An 18361-nucleotide genomic window follows, 5' to 3' on the forward strand; every position below is an offset into this window, starting at 1 on the left:
TCATCTACAAAAGCACTGATGGAGACTTTGGGGGGAAAAAAGAATTAAACAGCCTGTCACATCCCAAATAAAATCAGGCAAAGAAGTGTCTGGAGGAAAAAAAAAAAAAAGTTGCTCCTGTCTCACCTCTTGAGTACAAATACTGAGTGTAAGCCCAAATTATTGCTTGAACCCAACCTTAGGGCTCTTGGTTTGTGTCTGCCTCAGCCACCCAGGCTCTGACCTTCACCTCATTTATTCCCGTCCCTGTCCTTTACTGTGCAGAGTAGTCTGTGCTTGGGGACAAGTCTTACCCCTTCTCCACTGAAACTTCACTCGTGATAGTAGTCTACAGGCAGACAACAGCCCTGCAGCAGAAAAGACCCCTGGTCCCGACTCCTTCCGATGCTCGCCACTCTGCCTCCACCCCAGCCCTGGCCTCATCAGAGGCGGCGTGTGCCTCCAAGTTCCCCAACCTCGGCCTGCCCTTGGCCTGCCGTGCAACCAACGTGCTTGAGGACAGTGACTGGTCAGGAGAGACCAACTGCTGTTCCGAGGCTGAGGCCAAGAGCCGACTCCCAAGCAGCCGCATGTCCTCTGGTGCTGTTGCCATCACCGAGGGACCAGTCCGGTTTGCCTGCCTGCAACAGCTCTCGCGGTCTGTCAGCAGAGCAGCTCAGGTCAAGCGACACAGAACAGCCGCCCGGTCTACCCTCTGGTCCATCGGGTCAAACGAAAGTCGTCTGAAGCCATGTTAGAGGTGTTAGTTCTCCACAAGACCTCCGTAATGCAGCGACAGAGGCAGTGCTGCACGGACAGCACGGAACACCTGCTGGCGGCGGGGCATGAGCCGGACCGCAAACAGCGCCCCACCCAAAGCATCTGGCAGAAACCAAAGATCTACGTCCAAGGAAATGATTCTAGAGACAGATTTGGAATGCTGGAGACTTTGGGAAGCACAATACAAAACTGAAAGTCATATTGTAAATGTCTAATCCAAAAAGAATGAAGTCGCCAAATCAAAATACACCAATAATTCCTTTTACTATGCATGACAGAGAATGGGCCCATCCAGTCGATACAGATCAAACTGTTATTAACCAGTAAGAAAGCAGAGACAAAATAAAGGCAGGAAAAGGAATTTCTTGCAATAAAGAAGGGAATGGTTTAAAATATTTTCAGAATGCCAAATATTGACATTAATTTGAATGTGTATAAAATTAGTTTTCCACTCATCACGTTAAGAAAGAAACAGTTCTGGGAGGGTGTGTGGGATCAGGGACGCTCAGACACTACTGGTGAACATTCGATCGATGTTATTTGGGAGTTAGGAATTCGCAGACTCCACCAAAATTATACATAAAAACAGCCATTAATGCAGCAACCCCTCTTCCAGAAACTGCTAGCGAGACTCACACACGCTCACGTGAGCATGAGGCATTACTGTTCGTAACAGACCACCCTGAAAATAACCGCTTTGTCCCGCAATCGGGCTACAGTTAAATAAATTCCCATATAAGTCATGTCACCACAGAAGTATAAGGTTGTTCCATATGTACCGAAGTTTCCTACCTAAAAGATTCTCCAGAATATATGGTTATGTTAAACATGTGTAAAATGTTTTAATTAATGTGTTTCCACAGGAGGAAGGAAGGAATTTTAAGTGAGAGAGAGAGAGAGAGAAAGTGTGTGTGTGTGTGTGTGTGTGTGTGTGTGTGTGTGTAGAAAACTTCTGCAAGTTACTCAAGCGACCAGAAGAAGAGAAAACCATACACAAACTGTGCCTACACGCTTTGGGCGAACGGCACACTAATTTCCGTGACTCCTAACGTGACACTATAATGGAGACTCATGTTCCCCTAAATGCACTGAGCAAAGGAGGGTTCGGTATTCGGGGCCGCCCCTCCCCTCCTGCTGAGGAAGAGGTGACCCAGACAGACGGGGCGCGTTTCAACAAACGAGGGAAGAGAGTCTACTAGGGCTGTCCCTGTCCCCATCTTGCCAATCATCAGAGCAGGGGCTCAGCCAAGGAAAACCCACCAACTTTAACATCCTGTGAGTCAGCTCTTCCTGGATCGTCAATGTTGTGCTTGTTAGAACACTGACCATGATCCGATGCTAATGAAAGTTATTTAAAAGAAACTGAGATGGTGAGGTGACCGTTCACTCTCAGGGTTTACGTGCTAATGAACGTGGAAGTGGACAGCATACCAACATTCTCATCATCTGTGTACCCAAAAGAGGGTTGAAATGAATGAAAACATCCAGAGAAACACAAATAAATTGCTTTTGCTTTCTCCTGAGAACTGGGAAAGGTACCATTTATTAATAGTAATAACAAGTGAAGTTACTGAACTTGAACAATGGTGTTTTCCTTTTATATTTTCGTGGGGTGTTCCGATACACCCTTCTGAGAGATGTGACTAGTCTTACCACTGTGTTCATTCCCGGCCAACAGGTATTCATATAAATGTTCTATCAGGGAAGGAAAACAGAGAACGCTTATTTACACCAGAAATACCAATAAAAAATGGAGAGATGTCCAGAGAAAATTCCACAAGTCCAAGCTACTCACTGGCTAACCATTAATCACGAAGATAACTATGACTTTTGATGATTAGAAGTTAAATTTTTTTCTTTACTGACTATAGAGACAAAGGTAATGAGAGGGAGAGGGAGATAGAAACATCAATGAGAGAGGACATTGATTGGCCGCCTCCTGCATGCCCCCCACTGGGGATCGGGCCCACAACCTGAGCATGTGCCCTGACTGGGAATCGAACTGGTGACCTCTCTGTGCATGGGTTGATGCTCAACCACTGAGCCACACTGGCTGGGCAAAAATTAAATAGTTTTAATTAAGTAACTGCAGCAATCAGTAAGCTAGAACTACTACCCAGAAACAGGGAAGGGGTAACTCCTTTGTCCCCTCGGTCCGATCCCCAGGCTCCCTGCTTCGTGCGCGGCAGCGTTGGCCATGAGATGCACGGGTGACCGAGGCCACCTGTACCCTGTCTCATCGTGAAGCTGTAATTGACTGAGACAGACAGATATGAATCTATTACACAAAAACCTAACAACCGAGTATCTGCCCACACATTCGATCTACTCTGATATACCAAATTTAACCCTGTGCTCCAGGCAAAAGAGAGAAAAAATACCTGATTCAAGTCCCCTTCAGGTTCTCCCCCAGCTACTATGATCTTGGCTCCGTGGCTCCAGAAACAGGAAAGTCACAACTGAAAGTTAAGGAGACACAAAGGTGGATGCCTGGCTTCTGAGCGTCGGCCACGAACACGGCGTTCGTGGATGCTCAGTACCATCGGCATGTCAGCATGCGACATCCGAGCGACGAGAGACTCTGACCGTGGCCATGGACGGTGCTTTGGAGCATGAGCAGAGGCAGTGATTACAGAAGCATCACTCTGTATGGGGTGAAGATGGGGACTGGAGAAGACCAGCGTCTGTGGGGCCCTGGGGACACGGGGAAGGCGGGGAGAGTTGGGGTGAAGACGTGAGGGGGGTGCATCCAGGAGGAAAAGGGAGCACTGTGGCTGCTAGAACCCTGCTCCTCAAACTTGGCCCAGGAACCTGTGGGGGCCCCAGAATGCTCAGAGGACTCAGCTAGGTCAAAGCTATTTTACTACGATATCGGCCTTTCATCTCATTTGCCTGCAGATGACAGTGACTCCGTGGTTCATGACACCCAAGTGTGGGCGCAGAAACAAACTGGAACTGAGCATGCTCCCATGTTTGATATTTGCAAAAATGTAAAATGTCTTTTTTCACTACTATTTTTGTGAAATTTATTGTTCATAAAAAGGTTATCTACGTTAAGAGAATAATAATTGTTACTGTTATTAAATGAATTTCAAAAGTTCCCCAGATGTAAATGTCATGTACTATAAATATGCATTGACACAACCCACATACTAAATGCTCTTTGGGAGGATCAACCATGTTTAGGCCTGAACAGTCGTCCTTAGTTGCAGGACCACCAGGCCGCTTTGCAGGGAGCAGAATCTGGGAAGGCGGCGGGGTCTCAACATGAGAGGCCGTGCTGCCTGTGGAGACCAGCGTCCAGACCAGACCCACAGGCTCGGAAGGGGTTGCAGCCAAGGACACAAGAGACATGAACGCACTGAAGATGCACTTTATAGGAAAGGAGAGTACGGGTGGGGACCATTTGGGAGGGGCTGGAAACGGGGGGCATGGAGCCCACTGTCCTGGCATGAACACCAGGTGGTAGGTGGTGCAGCACACCAAGGGAGACACGGGCGGAGCAGAAGAAAATGCTGGGCATGTCCGTGTCCGGGGGGCAAGCGGACATGAGAAGGCAGGTGTGTGCTGACACAGGGAGGTGCGCGTGGGACACATTGGTTGTGGTCTTTCTGTAGATTTTTTAAGTCACAGGAACCCACAGCACTGCCCAAGTAAGTGTTACAGACTAAGACATGGCCCAGTGCCAGGCCCTGATCAGCCCAATGTTTAGCAGGCAGATTGCAACTTCTTTTCCACCTCAGTTAGGCTACCTCCCATCTGTCCTTATCCGCAGTGGTGACTAAGGTTGGTTGCTCTATACAAAGAACAGATTGCACACTCAGTGTATTATTGAAAAGTTTTCTTTGTCTTTAATTTATTTTTAGAGAGAGAGGAAGGGAGAGGGAGCGAGAGAGAGAAACATTGATGAGAGAGAACATCGATTGGCCGCCTCCTGCATGTCCCCCACTGGGGGTTTGGCCCACAACCTGGGCATGTGCCCTGACTGGGAATTGGACCTGTGACCTCTTGATGCATGGGTCAAGGCTCAACCAGTGAGCCATGCCAGCCGGGCTATTGATAAGTTTTGGCATGCACCATGAGACCATCACCTCTATCAGGGGGCTAAAGATCCCCACCCACCATCAAAGTCTCCTGCCTCTGCTGCCTGTCCTCCAGCCCACCTCAGTCCCGACCAAGCCCTAACCTTACTGTAGATTAGTGTCCACTGCTACCATTTTAGGGAAATGGAATCTCTCAGCATGTGCACCTTTGGTCTGGCTCCATCCACTCACAGCGATTTTGAGATTCGTTCACGCCATGCTGTGTATCAGGACAGAGTAGCCCTCCGTCACGTGGAGGGCTCAGCCTCATTGTCCCCATGCGTGCTCATGGGGCTCGGGCTGTCTCCAGGTTTTGGACCACACTTACCATTTCATGTCATACTGGTATGCTGGTGATGAAAGCCTTCAGCTTCTGTCGCCCGAAAAACATCTTTACCTTACCTTCATTTTTGAAAGATACTCTCACTGAGTATAAAATTCCAAGTTGACAGTTGTTTTTTTCTCAGAATTTTCAAGATGGTATCTTCTTATTTGCATTATTTCTGACAAGAAATCTTCATATTTTTCTGTTCCTCTTTATAGAAGGTGTCCCTTTTTTTTTTCTGCTTTTAAGATTTTCTGCTTGTGATTCATCTGAGCAATTTGATTACAGTGTAATTTTCTTCTTGTGCCTTCTGTGTGACAGTCATTGAGCCTCTTAGATATGTGAGTTTATATATTTTCCACCAAATTAGGAAAAGCTGTCATCATTTTATCTTCAACTTCTCGTTCTGCCCCTCCCTGTGCAGGGACCACAGTTACACCTGCATCGGGCCACGTGAAGAAATCCCGCATATCACTGAGGTTCTGCTCACTCTCTAAATGTCTTTCTCTCTCTTTCATTCTGAATAACTTCCACTGCCAACTTCAAGTTTACTGTCTTTCTTCCCTTCAGTAACGTCAAATCTGCTTAAATTTCAAGTGCATCCTCAATCTCACGTATTATAATTTTGATGTTTAAAAGTTCAATTTGAGTCATTTTCAATATCTTCCATGTCTCAATTTTTAAGTAAAGAATACAGCTATAATTACTGTTTTAACATTCTTGTCTGCTAATTCTGCCACCCGTGCCAATTCTAGTTCAGTTTGGTTGTGTTTCTTGGCTTCTTTGCCTGAATGGTCATTTTTTTTCAGTGGATACCAGATACTGTGCATTTTAATTCACTGGGTGCTGGATCTCTCGGTATTTCTGTTCATTCCATGGAGCTGTGTTCTGGGAAGTAACTAAGTCCATTATGTGTGGTCCCTTCAGACCCTGCTTCTGAGACTGTCCAGGCGGGACCAGAGCAGGTTCCAGCCCCGGGCATTTTCCTGCTGCTGGAGGAGGCGACTCCACCGCTGCCCTGAGGACGAGCCCGTCTGGCCCCAGGACGGCGCTACCCGGCCCCCGGGAGCACCAAGCAGGGCCCCTCCGGTCCTCTGGGCTGACTTTCTCCAGTCCCACTTGTTACCTCACAGGAGTGAGCAAACACGTCTCCACTGGAGAGTCGAGAGGACTGCCGTCCCCCCAGACCTCCGGCGTGGCTCTGGGCAGCTCCGCCCCCTGGGATGCGGACCTGTGTATTCCCACCACCGTGGTCTCCCCAAGCTCCCAGACCACGTCCTTCACCCAGGGAGCCTGCCCCGCTTCCCCGGGCGCCCTCCCAGTCCGATTGCCGAGAGACGCTCTCCAGGTAAGCAGACAACCGCAGGGCTCCCCTTGTTTGCTTCCTGTCCCTCAGGGATGACCGCCCTTCACCGCCTGAAGTCCAGTGACTTGCAAACCATTGTTTCAAATGCTTTGTCCATTTTTTGGTTATTTCAGGGAGGACGGCAACCAGGAGCCTGTTACTTACCTTGGTCCATCATCACTGAGCTCTTTGATCTTAATATCCCTTGAGCTGGGGATCACTGTCTCTGCAAATGGGAGACTGGGAAACCTGGCCTAATGCTGGGCTCAGTCACCTTCACTTAACTGTGGCGACACAGCTGAAACGTGCGAGCACTTCTCCCCAAATTTGTACACAGCCCTTAGGGTACCTGCTCTAGGGGAAGTGGGAGACAGACAAGGGATGTTTAACACAGACAATTCATAAAATCAGCGGGATTCTCACCTCGTGAGTTGGTTTAGAAACAATCCTCCCTTAAAAAGCGAATGAATCGAGTCCTGAAAGCCGTCACGGCCAAGACCGTAAGCACGGAAGAGGTATTCATGCCCCACGCTCAGGCACCGAGCTGAGGTCTCCATGTGCTCCACACAGAGACTGTCGCCAGACACCAGGCTGAAGCTCCAACAGTGGGGGCCTCACCTCGTCTTCTGTGGGTTCACCTATGTCTGAGAACGGCCTCCTTTATACCACAGTTAAGTAAATATATGGACAATAATAAAGTGTGTCCTTGAAGCCTCTACCCTCAAGGCAATACCACCAGAATGAAGGCCAGCATTCAGAGAGCACACATGTGCACTCAGAGAGCACGCACATGCACTCAGAACATTCACATGCACTCATAGAGCACGCGCACTCACAAAGGACACACATGCACTCACAGAGACATGCACTCAGAACACACACGCACTCACAGAGCACGTGCACTCACAAAGGACGCACATGCACTCACAGAGCACACACAATCACAGAACATGCACATGCACTCACAGAGTATGCATAGGCACTCACAGAGCTCGCATATGCACTCAGAGAGCACACACAGGCACTCACAGAGCACACATGGGCACTCAGAGAGCACGCACATGCACTCACAGAGCACATGCACTCAGAACATGCACATGCACTCACAGAGTATGCACAGGCACTCACAGAGCTCACATATGCACTCAGAGAGTATGCACAGGCACTCAGCACGCACGCGCACTCACAGAACACGCACCCTCACAGAGGACGCACATGCATTCACAGAGCACACGCACTCACAGAACATGCACACGCACTCATAGAGCATGCACAGGCACTCGCAGAGCTCGTATATGCACTCAGAGAGCAGGCACAGGCACTCAGCACACAGGCACACTCACAGCATGCACACTCCCAGAGAACACGCACTCACAGAGCACACGCACTCACAGAGCATACACAGGCACTCAGAGAGCATGCACGCACACTCAGAGAGCATGCTCAGGCACTCAGAGAGCATGCATGTGCACTCACAGAGCACACACGTGCACTCAGAAAGCACGCACAAGCACTCGAGCATGCACAGGCACTCACAGAGAATGCACGTGCACTCACAGAGCATGCACACACACTCAGAGAACACGCACACACACTCAGAGAGCACGCACAGGCACTCAGAGAGCATGCATGCGCACTTACATGGACTCACAGAGCACACACATGGACTCACAGAGCACACACACAAACTCACAGAGCACACACACTCACAGAGCATGCACACGCACTCAGAGAACACACACACACACTCACGGAGCACACACATGAACTCACAGAGCACACACTCACAGAGCATGCACAGGCACTCAGAGAGTGTGCATGTGCACTCACAGAGCACACGCACGCCTACAGCATGCACACACTCCCCCATGTTCCTTTCCACTCACTAAAGCATTCTGCCCTTTTCACCTGGGATTGTGATCAAGGGTCCTAAAACCTTCGGAAACCACATCCCGTGGTCAACAGCAACACGACACATCGGTGAGGAATGAGATATTACGATTACTTTAATATTAGATGTAATTTAAGATGATGCCACCTTTAACATCATGTGATTTAATCTGGATTACCCACTTTCTAAGGAGGAAAGCATCACGAAACTATCTTGATCAGCACATAATCAATCCAGAGTTAAACCCGAACCCACAGCAGCCTGTTCAGTCGTTACCAAAGGACACTGCTGGACGGACTGGTACAGTGACATCTCTCTTCCATGTGCACAAAGCAGTGAGGGTGCTGATGGCTCTGCCCTTCTGGAGCTGGGATGTTCATTCCCAACCGGATTCCTGGGCCGCCGGGCTGGGCCGCCGGGCTGGGCCGCCGGGCTGCCGTGACCATGCCAGGCCGTGCCCCTCGGCCTCGCAGTTCCTAACCTCTCTGCCTCAGAGTCATCATTTGAGAGCGACAAGCAGCAGGGCCGACCCACAGACGGCGATGACCTGTCAAGGAGCTGTCTGTGAAAACCAGCACTATCGGCACCAGCCAGCGCCGACCCTTCACCTAATGTTTCTCCACCGGCACTGAGACAGGTGGTCGCGGTCCATTCCATGCATCTCCATTTTGCCGGTCACTTGGACCCCGTCTAAGTGGACAATGACGCCAACACACAGCTGTTTTTGTACACTGGCCATCCCCGGGAATAACACACCCCAGTCTGACTTCAGGAGGTGGCTGTCCCTGTTCACTGCTGTCACTACAAACCTGCACCACAGACAAGCCACGAAGGTCACAGATGACATAAATAAATGGTCAACATCGCAGACTGCGGAGGTCATTGCTTGAATCACCACTGGAGCAAACGCAGTTATTCAAACCGTGAGTTCCGTGGCCCCAGCCGTTGCGATAGTACAGCCCGCCCTCCACACGTGTGTCAGCTGTCCTGCGAGGGTCTCTGTGGGTGTGTTCTCCATGTCACGCAAATCACTGCATATGCACGAGGTTCTCGAAGTACCCGGAGTCCGTTCTCCTTTATTCGCGGTGAAAGAGGAGGGGAGTGAGAACGGGGCTGCCTGTGGAACGTCACCCACTTTGCAAGCCCGGTGTCCGCAGTGGAACTGAACCGTGAATTCCCCCGAGACCCGGGGGGGCGCAGGGGGCCAGGAGCAGGTGAGCTGCGGGGCGGGGCAGCGATGTGAAGACGAATGGGTCTCAGACATCAGACCCTCACACAGATCTGGGTGTCCAACCCCTGCAGACAATGGAAACGACTCAACTGTGGAAAGTCCCTGTGGAAAGGTGCCCCCAACGGCAGGACTCGCCCGGAGCACGGACGCGAGCCGCTGACATCACCGCAGGTGCATGCAGTTGGGGCAGAGCTGAAGTTCAGCGCCTCCCAGCGGCCCTACAATAAACCCACCCTGCGAGCCCATCCCGGAGGCCACTGGATGGCGTGGCCAGGTGACTGCATCTCTAAGGACCACTCTCCTGAGAACGTGTCCTCGGAAACATGGCTCACTTCCCCTGCCCATAGCCACTCAGCTGACGAGACCCACGAACGCGTGAGCGGAGGATAGCGCTCCGTGGGGTGGCTCGGGACGCGCGGCCGCCCCAGCCCCTGCTCCCCACCTCCCCGGAGCCACGCGCTCACCCGCAAGGTTCCCGGCAACGTTTTCGTGGCTCCTGTCTTACATAGCCTTTAAAAAGAGGAATAGGTAAAACCTGCGTTTTAAAATCTGCTTTTGTTGAAAAATATTTATTCAAGAAGGTCGCATGGTAAACATGAAGAATGTCACTTTCGTCTCAAAAGCTTCGAAAATGGGCTGTTTGCTAGACCTTATCTAAAAGCACGATCGAATTCAATGTATCCTACTGCTAATCAACAGTAAGACCACACCACGGCCTCTGTCGTCTTGGCTGAAATAAGAAACCGGGGTGCAGCGCTGACCTGGCCCGCGCCGAAGGCGAAGGCGAGGACAGAGAGCAGCCTGCAGGAAGCCTGGCACCCTCCGGCCGAGCTCCCGCGCTCCCGGGAAGTTCCCTTTCCCTCCGGTTCATCAGGTTCACAGTCACAGCTACCAAGTGGCTCTCAGGAAACCCAGCCCACATCTTAAACCAGGCTCTGTGATTGGCTGGGATTCACTTCTAGACACTGATGGCCCCCAGTGTCCTTGACTTCGAACCAGGTCCTGCCACTCCACTGGGGACCCGTGACAGCTCCCCAGCGCCCCCTAGCCTTCCTTGGTATACTACACCTCCGGTTGCTTCATGCAGGGGTTTTCAACCTTTTTCGTTTGGTGGCACTTAAACAAATTACTACAATTCTACAAATATGTTTTGCCAATTTGACAAAAAATTGGTAGAATTTTTATTCATTTACACTGGATGGCTATTGTTGAGTTGGCTGTTGTCATTTTTTTATTTGACCATCTAAGGGAATAAAGGTCAGTGCCCTTCAGAAACCCTCCCAACCCCCCCAGCTGAAAACTGCTGACTTAATGGAAGGTGGCGTCGCTCCGGCCGTCTTGGCTAAGCCCCTGGTATGCGGCTCATGGAGACAGTCCAGGGATCCAAAACCAAGGGTGCACATGCCAAAGGGTCGCAGTGGGACAGGCAAGGCATCCAGACCACCAGACGCAGGCAGCAGCGATCACACACGGTTTCACACATAACCACAAAAATCTATTCATAACTTCCCCAAGGAAACATGAAGAAGGCCACAGAACATTGTCACACATTGTTCCTTTGTGTCTCATCCCTACGGCATGGAATGGTTTTGCTGCTCACATCAGCTGCATATTTGATAAAACAAACGCAATCTGATGTCTCACACTCACAGTCAAATGCATTGTGAAGAACAGAAATAACCCTCCCAGAGCCACTCACCAAAATCACTTTCCACATGGGCAAAAGGACATGTGGTATACGCAGCTCCCCGCGCTGCAAAATGTGCTTATATTTTCACTGATAGACAGACAGACAGATACATAGATCTGAATTGCGAGACCTTCCCCCATGCCCCCCAAAATTAGGTTCTGATCTTATTCCAACTTGCCTTTTTATGATTGAAGCTCCACTTGTAAATGATATTTTTTTTTCAAAATAACATCGAGCCATGTTTTTAACATTAAATGTTTAAAGTTTCCTACCTTGGCCAAAAATTGATTTTAAAATTGCATATAATTTGCTGTCAGTGCTTTTACTACTCGGAAGGCTGGGATTACGTCCAGAACGGAGCACCCCGTGTCACCAGAGAGACAGACTTCAGCTGGAGGCTGCACAGTGTGAATGTCACTGCGTGCATTTCAGAAAAAGTCTGAACAGCCTACCTTTGGGGTCCAGTCGCCCCAAACTTTATAGGGTAAATGGGTGCATTTTCCCCCTTCCAATGTATAAAGTAAAGCCTGGAGGTTAAATGGAACGGAATTTGAAATTCGGAAATGGCCATCAAGACAGTTTAGTTGAACTCTCACTTGTGCAGGTAGAAGCAGTGAAGAAATGACTTGTCCATGTTAGCACAGCACCAGACTGCAAGCCCACAGGCCTCGGCGTGTCCTGGGCCCTTCTCAACACTGCTGGGTACCTTCTGTCCCCAAGGGACATGAACAAGGGCGTTGAGTTTTCAAAAAAATCCACTGTCGTTGCAGAAACTCTTTAACACCTATTTGCCCATCCTCCTCCTTCCTCTAACCATTGAAAATAAAAAGGCTCTTATGTTCTGGATTTGGGGTATAATCCAGAGCTGGCCTACGTTATGGAATCCTACTCCACGGATTCCACGTGGGCCGCCAGCCAATTAAAATAAACAGGCCTCTGACTCATAAAGGCCCATTGATCTTCCGTGGTATTGGGAAAGATGAACAGATTTCAGCAAACGCAGTCTTGCAAAAGAAGGTGTGAGCTGAACTTGACATTTTATGGTAGTAGCAGATGACAAGACAAAATGTGAAAATCACGTTGCTGAACTAAACTGTCTAAGAAAAACCCACGGGAAGAAAATGTACTGGTGTTGGCTTGGTTGACTTTCCGTCTATTACACTTTTCAAAAATAAAAGAGGCATGAAAAGAAAATCTTCCTAGACCAGCTGGTATGTCCCAACTGATAGACTTTTATGTAATTATATGCTATCATGCCAGTTACCTTTGAATCAGCATTTATTTTTACTAATGATAATGACATCTAAAAAGTATTGAGTGTTTAACCATGCCCAGGCATGTTCCTTTCTATCTATCTCTCTATCTATCTATCTATCTATCTATCTATCTATCATCTACTTTTGTATCCATCTACATATCTCTCTAAGCCTCTATCTATCCACCCACCCATCTATCTAATGTGATGTAGATATATCTAATCATCAAAACAACCTTATGAGGCAGATACTATTAGGAATTCTCATTTCAGAGATGTGCAGATGGATATAATTGCATTCACAGATATTTAAAATATATTGTGATGGAATGTAATATGAAAAATGACTTTCTCGATATGAAATAGACATTCTGAAGGGTCAGAAAGTTCCTGAAGAAGCATAAAATAAGAAACCTTTCTCTTCTGACATCGAATAAATTTAACTATTTGATTCAAAGCTTTAATGGCTCGTTTTTGGTCCCAAAATAATTGCAATTGGTCATTTACCAAATATTTTGAACAGGTACACTTGGAGCAAGCCATGAAAACATTTACATAAAACAATTGATTGATCCAACTTTAGAGAAAAGAACTATGCCACTAAACAAGTGCATTAAACTTCCTTTGTTATTAACCTGAAAAGGCACGAATAAGAAAAAGTAGAAACTTTGGATATGTTGTTTTCAACCTGGCTCCAGAGATTAAAAAAAAAAAGAAAAAGCTGTAATTGAACCCAACTCTATGGTACGTGACAGGAGGAAGAGACTGAGAAAAAACTCATCTGTGGAGAAGGGCTGGGCGTGGCTGGGCGTGGCTAGGCGTGGCTGGCTCTTCTCTGTGGATTCCTCATGGGGTCAGGAGGACAACCTGCCAGGCTGGCATCTGCTTCCCTGAAGGAGCTTCATGCATGACCCTAATCTGGGAGTCCTGACCAGGCGGCTCTGAACAGCCAAACAGGGCGGACCACCCAGGACCACGGAAGGTCCTGGTCTCCTAGTCATTGTCTTTGGTCCTGAGGAGCAGTCTGACCAGCCCACTGGGGGTGTCTCATAGAGCTGGGGGTCTTGCAGCTGGGGGTTTCTGACAGAAACCTTTATGAATCAGTCACACAGCCCGTCATTGACCTGCATCAGCAGTGGGACATAGTCAGTCTCTAGTCAAGGAAGCTGACCGGGTTGTGGGGAACCATCCTTCCACGAGCCAATGAACAGTGTTGATTACAGACATGAGGAGAAACAGGAGACATGAACACAGTGGCCCCAACACATGACAGATTAAATCTGCATGATGCAAACTTTTCTCTCGGGGACATTTCACCGCCAAGGTGATGAGCAGCACAGAGCCTGCCACGCCGACGCTGACCTCCGGGTGCACCCAGGAGCCCACAACAGTGAATCAGGGCCAGTCAGTTAGGGGGACATGCTGCCGGGAACATGTAGGAAAGGGTTGCCGTCACAATTCATCCTATTTATCACTAAGATCCCTTCGAAATCCACACTCTCTCTTTCAAAACAACAAAATTATTTTTTTCTTTATCAAGCTTTTTGTTAAACGAAGTCATTTTCTTATGCTTTGAACAGTACCCCCAGACAATCACGTTTTGATGTTACCATCAAATTGGCTTTAAATAATTTCCCTCATTAGAAATGTGTGCTATTGTTTAAAAAAAAACAACACATAAAAACATTTGTTTAACATTTGACAAACTAGCCAAGTTGAGGATGAAAGTTATTGCTATCCTATTCTGTACTCTCAGATGTCACCACCCAAATGTTTGCAGTGTACAGAACAAAACACAAAGAAAGCCCAGCAACGTGAAAATCCCCACAGTGACAAGACAAGTATCCTAGGGACTCTTGGCCAACAGGTCGTCTCCCCGCCCAGCGGCCAGCTGAGCTGCGGGCGCTGTCCGGTGCAGCATCCTGACCCGAAGTCCCTGCCAGCCAGGTTTCCCCCGGGCATCTGAGAACCCCCACACGGAAAGCCCACTCCCCAAAGTGGATCTGACAACATACAAAAACCTATAAACAGGCGTGCGCTGGAAAGACTGCATTAAAATCGGTCCTGCTGGTGAGCTGCGCCCCCGCACCCCTGACCCTGCCTCAGCTGCACACGCCCCTTTCTGCCTCCTAAAAACAAAGCCACAGGGAAGGCAGTCTCTGTAGCAGCCTTTCACCAGCCTATTACCAAATCTCCTGCGCTGATGATGGACAATTCCGAATGTTTGTGCTCTTAGAAATCAGACAGGAAAGAGTTAACATAAATATGTCTACCCAATCCCCCACCTCCAGGAGGAAGAAAAGAGGACTTTCAACCTTAAATTACAGGGGTGGGAAGGACGTCTGCCAGCCGCGCCTGCCCTGGGGCAGGGAGCTTCCCAGGCTCAGTGGCCAGCGGGAAGGGCTCTGGGAGCTTCCTCCCGACCACAGCAGCACGTGTGCTGCCAGAAAACAGGGGTCTGAGCATGGCTGACCCCATCACTGTTTATTTTAAGACTGCCCTTGACAGTCAATCAGACGAAAAGGTGCCTGTGCAGGCTTTGCAACCGAGGAGGAGACGCACAATCGAAGTGCCTTTTCTGAAGAAGATGTAATGGCCTGTTTTTCCCATCAGGGTTTTCCTATCGAAAAGAAGCATCTAACAAAAGTGAGTCGGGCAGAACTTCCTGTCAGAACAGCCTGGCGCCCCACACTCTGCACGGGGTGGGCTGGCAGCAGTGCGCTTGTGCCTGGGAAAAGGAGAGGTGGTCCTTACGCCCCAGGAAGTGTGTACCCCCGAGGCCATGCCCAAGCGCTTTAAAGAAAACTGCTTGGGAAAAATAAAACCATAAAACATCATCTCTAAATTATCACAAAATCTCCATTAGAAAATCTTTTTACGGTCTCAGATGACACACGCCTCTGTTCTTCCCATAATTAAATCTTTGCATTGTATAATAAACATGGATGGAATAACTTAAATGCTCTAAAAATAGGAAAATAAATAATTTTCCCCCAGAAACATTTTTCCAGATATATTTTGAAGGAAAAGATAAAATGGATATTTAAATTTCTTTTAAATGTGGGTAAAATCATAACTTTTTCTTGCATGATTATATCTGACTGAGCTGACGAGAAATCCCAACTATGGAGAAACACAACCAAATGTATGTTTAGCCTCAAAAAGGTAATTATTCATCATGAAAACACTGATGCTACCCCAAGGATGTCTGCAAGCCAATCTAAGCCTTCCCCAAGCAGGCAGGCCTCCTCGGCCACAGTGCCCACCCCCGGGGCCCACCTCGCTCCCATCACCACCAGCACCAGCTGTTTATAACACCATAAACCACAGCCTGCCACCTTCACCCTCCAGTCTCGGAACTCTTACATCTTCCTTTCAACATCACATTCTCTCCTGACTGAAATTTCAGCTGCAAGCCTCCATCTGTGGCATGCCATCCACAAGTTCGATCTGCCATCAAGAACACTCTGGACATTCGTCCTCTTTCTAGCTCTCTTCCTGTCCAGAAAAACAATGGTTAAACAACTTTGGTTTTCCAGTTGGGGTTTCTGTGTAATAGAATCATCCTTAACATCTGTGAACTTGTTCAACTCATTTGATAATGGTTGTTACTTTTTCAAATACTTTGTTTCTCTACCGATGGCACAGAGTGAGTAACATCAGACAGTGCCCTGGCTCACGGCACTTGTGCACTTCTCGTGTGTGCATCTGCCCCGTGAAACGTGTTCAAACACTGTGCAACAGGTCTCGCTAGAGTGCAAACACACTCCCAACAAAAGGGCAGGGAGCATTCAAGGATGTACCACATAAGAAAAGGAAAAAAAAATCAATCATTCTTCAGACTTACCCTAATTCTTCTGATATGTCAGAAGACAGAGAGACCTAATGAACAGGAGGATTTTTTACAAAACCTTGGATATGCCTTCTCCACAGGGTGTGTGACAAGCGCGATCGGAGCCCAGGTGGACACAGGCTTCCCACGGCTTTGGCGCAGAGCCGATGACAGCACGGCCACCCGGGCAGAGGTCTGACAGGTCCTTACCCTTAAGTTCCTTTTGGCTTTGTGTCTGCGTTTCCAGAGCTACCCAAGCAAAGCCAAAGACAGTCTAAAACCTCCCCGTTTTGCCAGAAGAGTGTTAAATCAAATTAAAAACACACCTCGGAACTATTACACTGGGCCACGTTGATGTTCGAGGCGGGGGAGGGGAGGAGGACACACTTAAAGAGAGCTGATTCCACGTCCTCAGCGTCACCAGCTCCAGTTCCCCTGTACTAACTTAGGTCTAAATGAAGAAAAGACTCTGCCTGCTTAAATGTTTTGTCACAAAGCAACGCGATTAAACAGAGCCAGTGTCCCCCCTGCCCTCCCGTTTCTGATTTTAGCCTCCTTTGTTAGACACAGAACACCGGGAAGGTTCCCGGAACAATGCCCAGGCAGCAGGGATGCCAGACAGCCAGCCCTGGGTCCTGGGTCCCCAAGCAGTTGATTCGCCCTGAACCGGAGCTGGGCTGCCTCTCTGAGCCCCATGCCGGCCTCTCCTGATGGCAGCGGGACGCACCGCCGTGGCCAAGCCTGAAGCATCTTTTGTGCCGTGGGGATAACGGACTCGGTCTGCGCGCATCCATCACCGAGATGGAGAAGCTCAACTTGGTCTGGCTGGAGGGGGAACCATGCAGACCCCGGCTGCTCTGGGCAGCCCCGACCCGGACTCAAGCGTGTCAGGAGCGGCCCAGCCAGGGGATGGTGGCCAGCCTGGTACCCTTACCTCCACATTGAAATACTGCTCCGTTCCGCAGACGGCAGCACATAAAATCCAAACCAAGGTTTGCAAAAAAACCGCCCCCGAATGATGCACGAAATCCAGCCGTCTTCCAGAGCCGAGGGCGAGTAGGACCATAGTGGACTGTGCTCCAGCGGACACGCGAGCTCCCGGCGCCGGCCCCCCTCCCTCCCGCTTCCTTTCCAAAGTCCTGGTGGGAAGGAGCCCGCAGGTTCACGGCCGCCGGGGCAGGGCCGCACTCGGCAGCAGGAGCAGCGCAGGCAGGTCAGCGGCGGCCCGCGGTCACCATCATCGCCGAGTGCCCGGCCGGGCCCGGTGCCGCGTCCCGCCCGCGCGTCTGCCCCGCTTGCGCCCTGCTCCTCCGCCTCCGGCTGGGCTCCTGCGGAAGGGCCGCCGCTGCTCTCGTCCCTCCAGAACGTTCATCCGTAATCTACATAACTCCTCCTTCCTGTCGTCCTCCGGGTCCGCTGGCGCCCGGCCGGGGCGGGGACGCGCGCGCGCACACACCATCGCGCGCCGGCACACATACACACACACACATCTGCACGCACACACACGAGCACACATCTGCACACACATCTGCACACAGACACACGAGCACACACAAATCTGCACGGCAGCTCACACACAGACAGCGCACACGCGCGCGCGCGCACACACACATCAGACCCACATTCGAGCGCGCGCACACACACACACCAGCACGACAGTTCACGCACAGCCAGGCGCGCGCGCTTTTAAGGAGACACTGGGAGGGGAGCCGCACTGCTGCACCGCGCCCTGGAGGCCCCCAGGGCCCTGGATGGAAAGAGGTCTTGAACAGACCCCCACCCCTAACCCGACCAGCAGGCCTGTCACCTGGCCCACCCTGCCTAGCTCATAGAAGCCGTGCGCCCCCCGTGCCACAGACCCCGGAAGCCTGGGGGAGCGGCCCTGCCTAGTCCTGGAGGCCAACGTGTGGTGTCCCCCACCCAGCAGCCAGAACATGGGGGCGCTGGGCAT

At 49.9% G+C, this 18361-nt stretch overlaps 1 protein-coding gene across 1 annotated transcript in view; it reads right to left on the minus strand.

Annotated features, from left to right (window-relative positions):
- Positions 1-17476, minus strand: part of MMP16 (matrix metallopeptidase 16) — a 154641-nt gene extending 137165 nt beyond the window's left edge. The window contains exon 1 of the mRNA XM_036264150.1: positions 17345-17476. Within this exon, the coding sequence (XP_036120043.1) occupies positions 17345-17476 (132 nt within the window). The remainder of the gene's footprint in view (positions 1-17344) is intronic.
- Between the last annotated feature and the right edge of the window lie 885 nt (positions 17477-18361).

Source organism: Molossus molossus, unplaced genomic scaffold (genome assembly GCF_014108415.1).
Source record: "Molossus molossus isolate mMolMol1 unplaced genomic scaffold, mMolMol1.p scaffold_m16_p_16, whole genome shotgun sequence".
NCBI classification, from domain to species: Eukaryota; Metazoa; Chordata; class Mammalia; order Chiroptera; family Molossidae; genus Molossus; species Molossus molossus.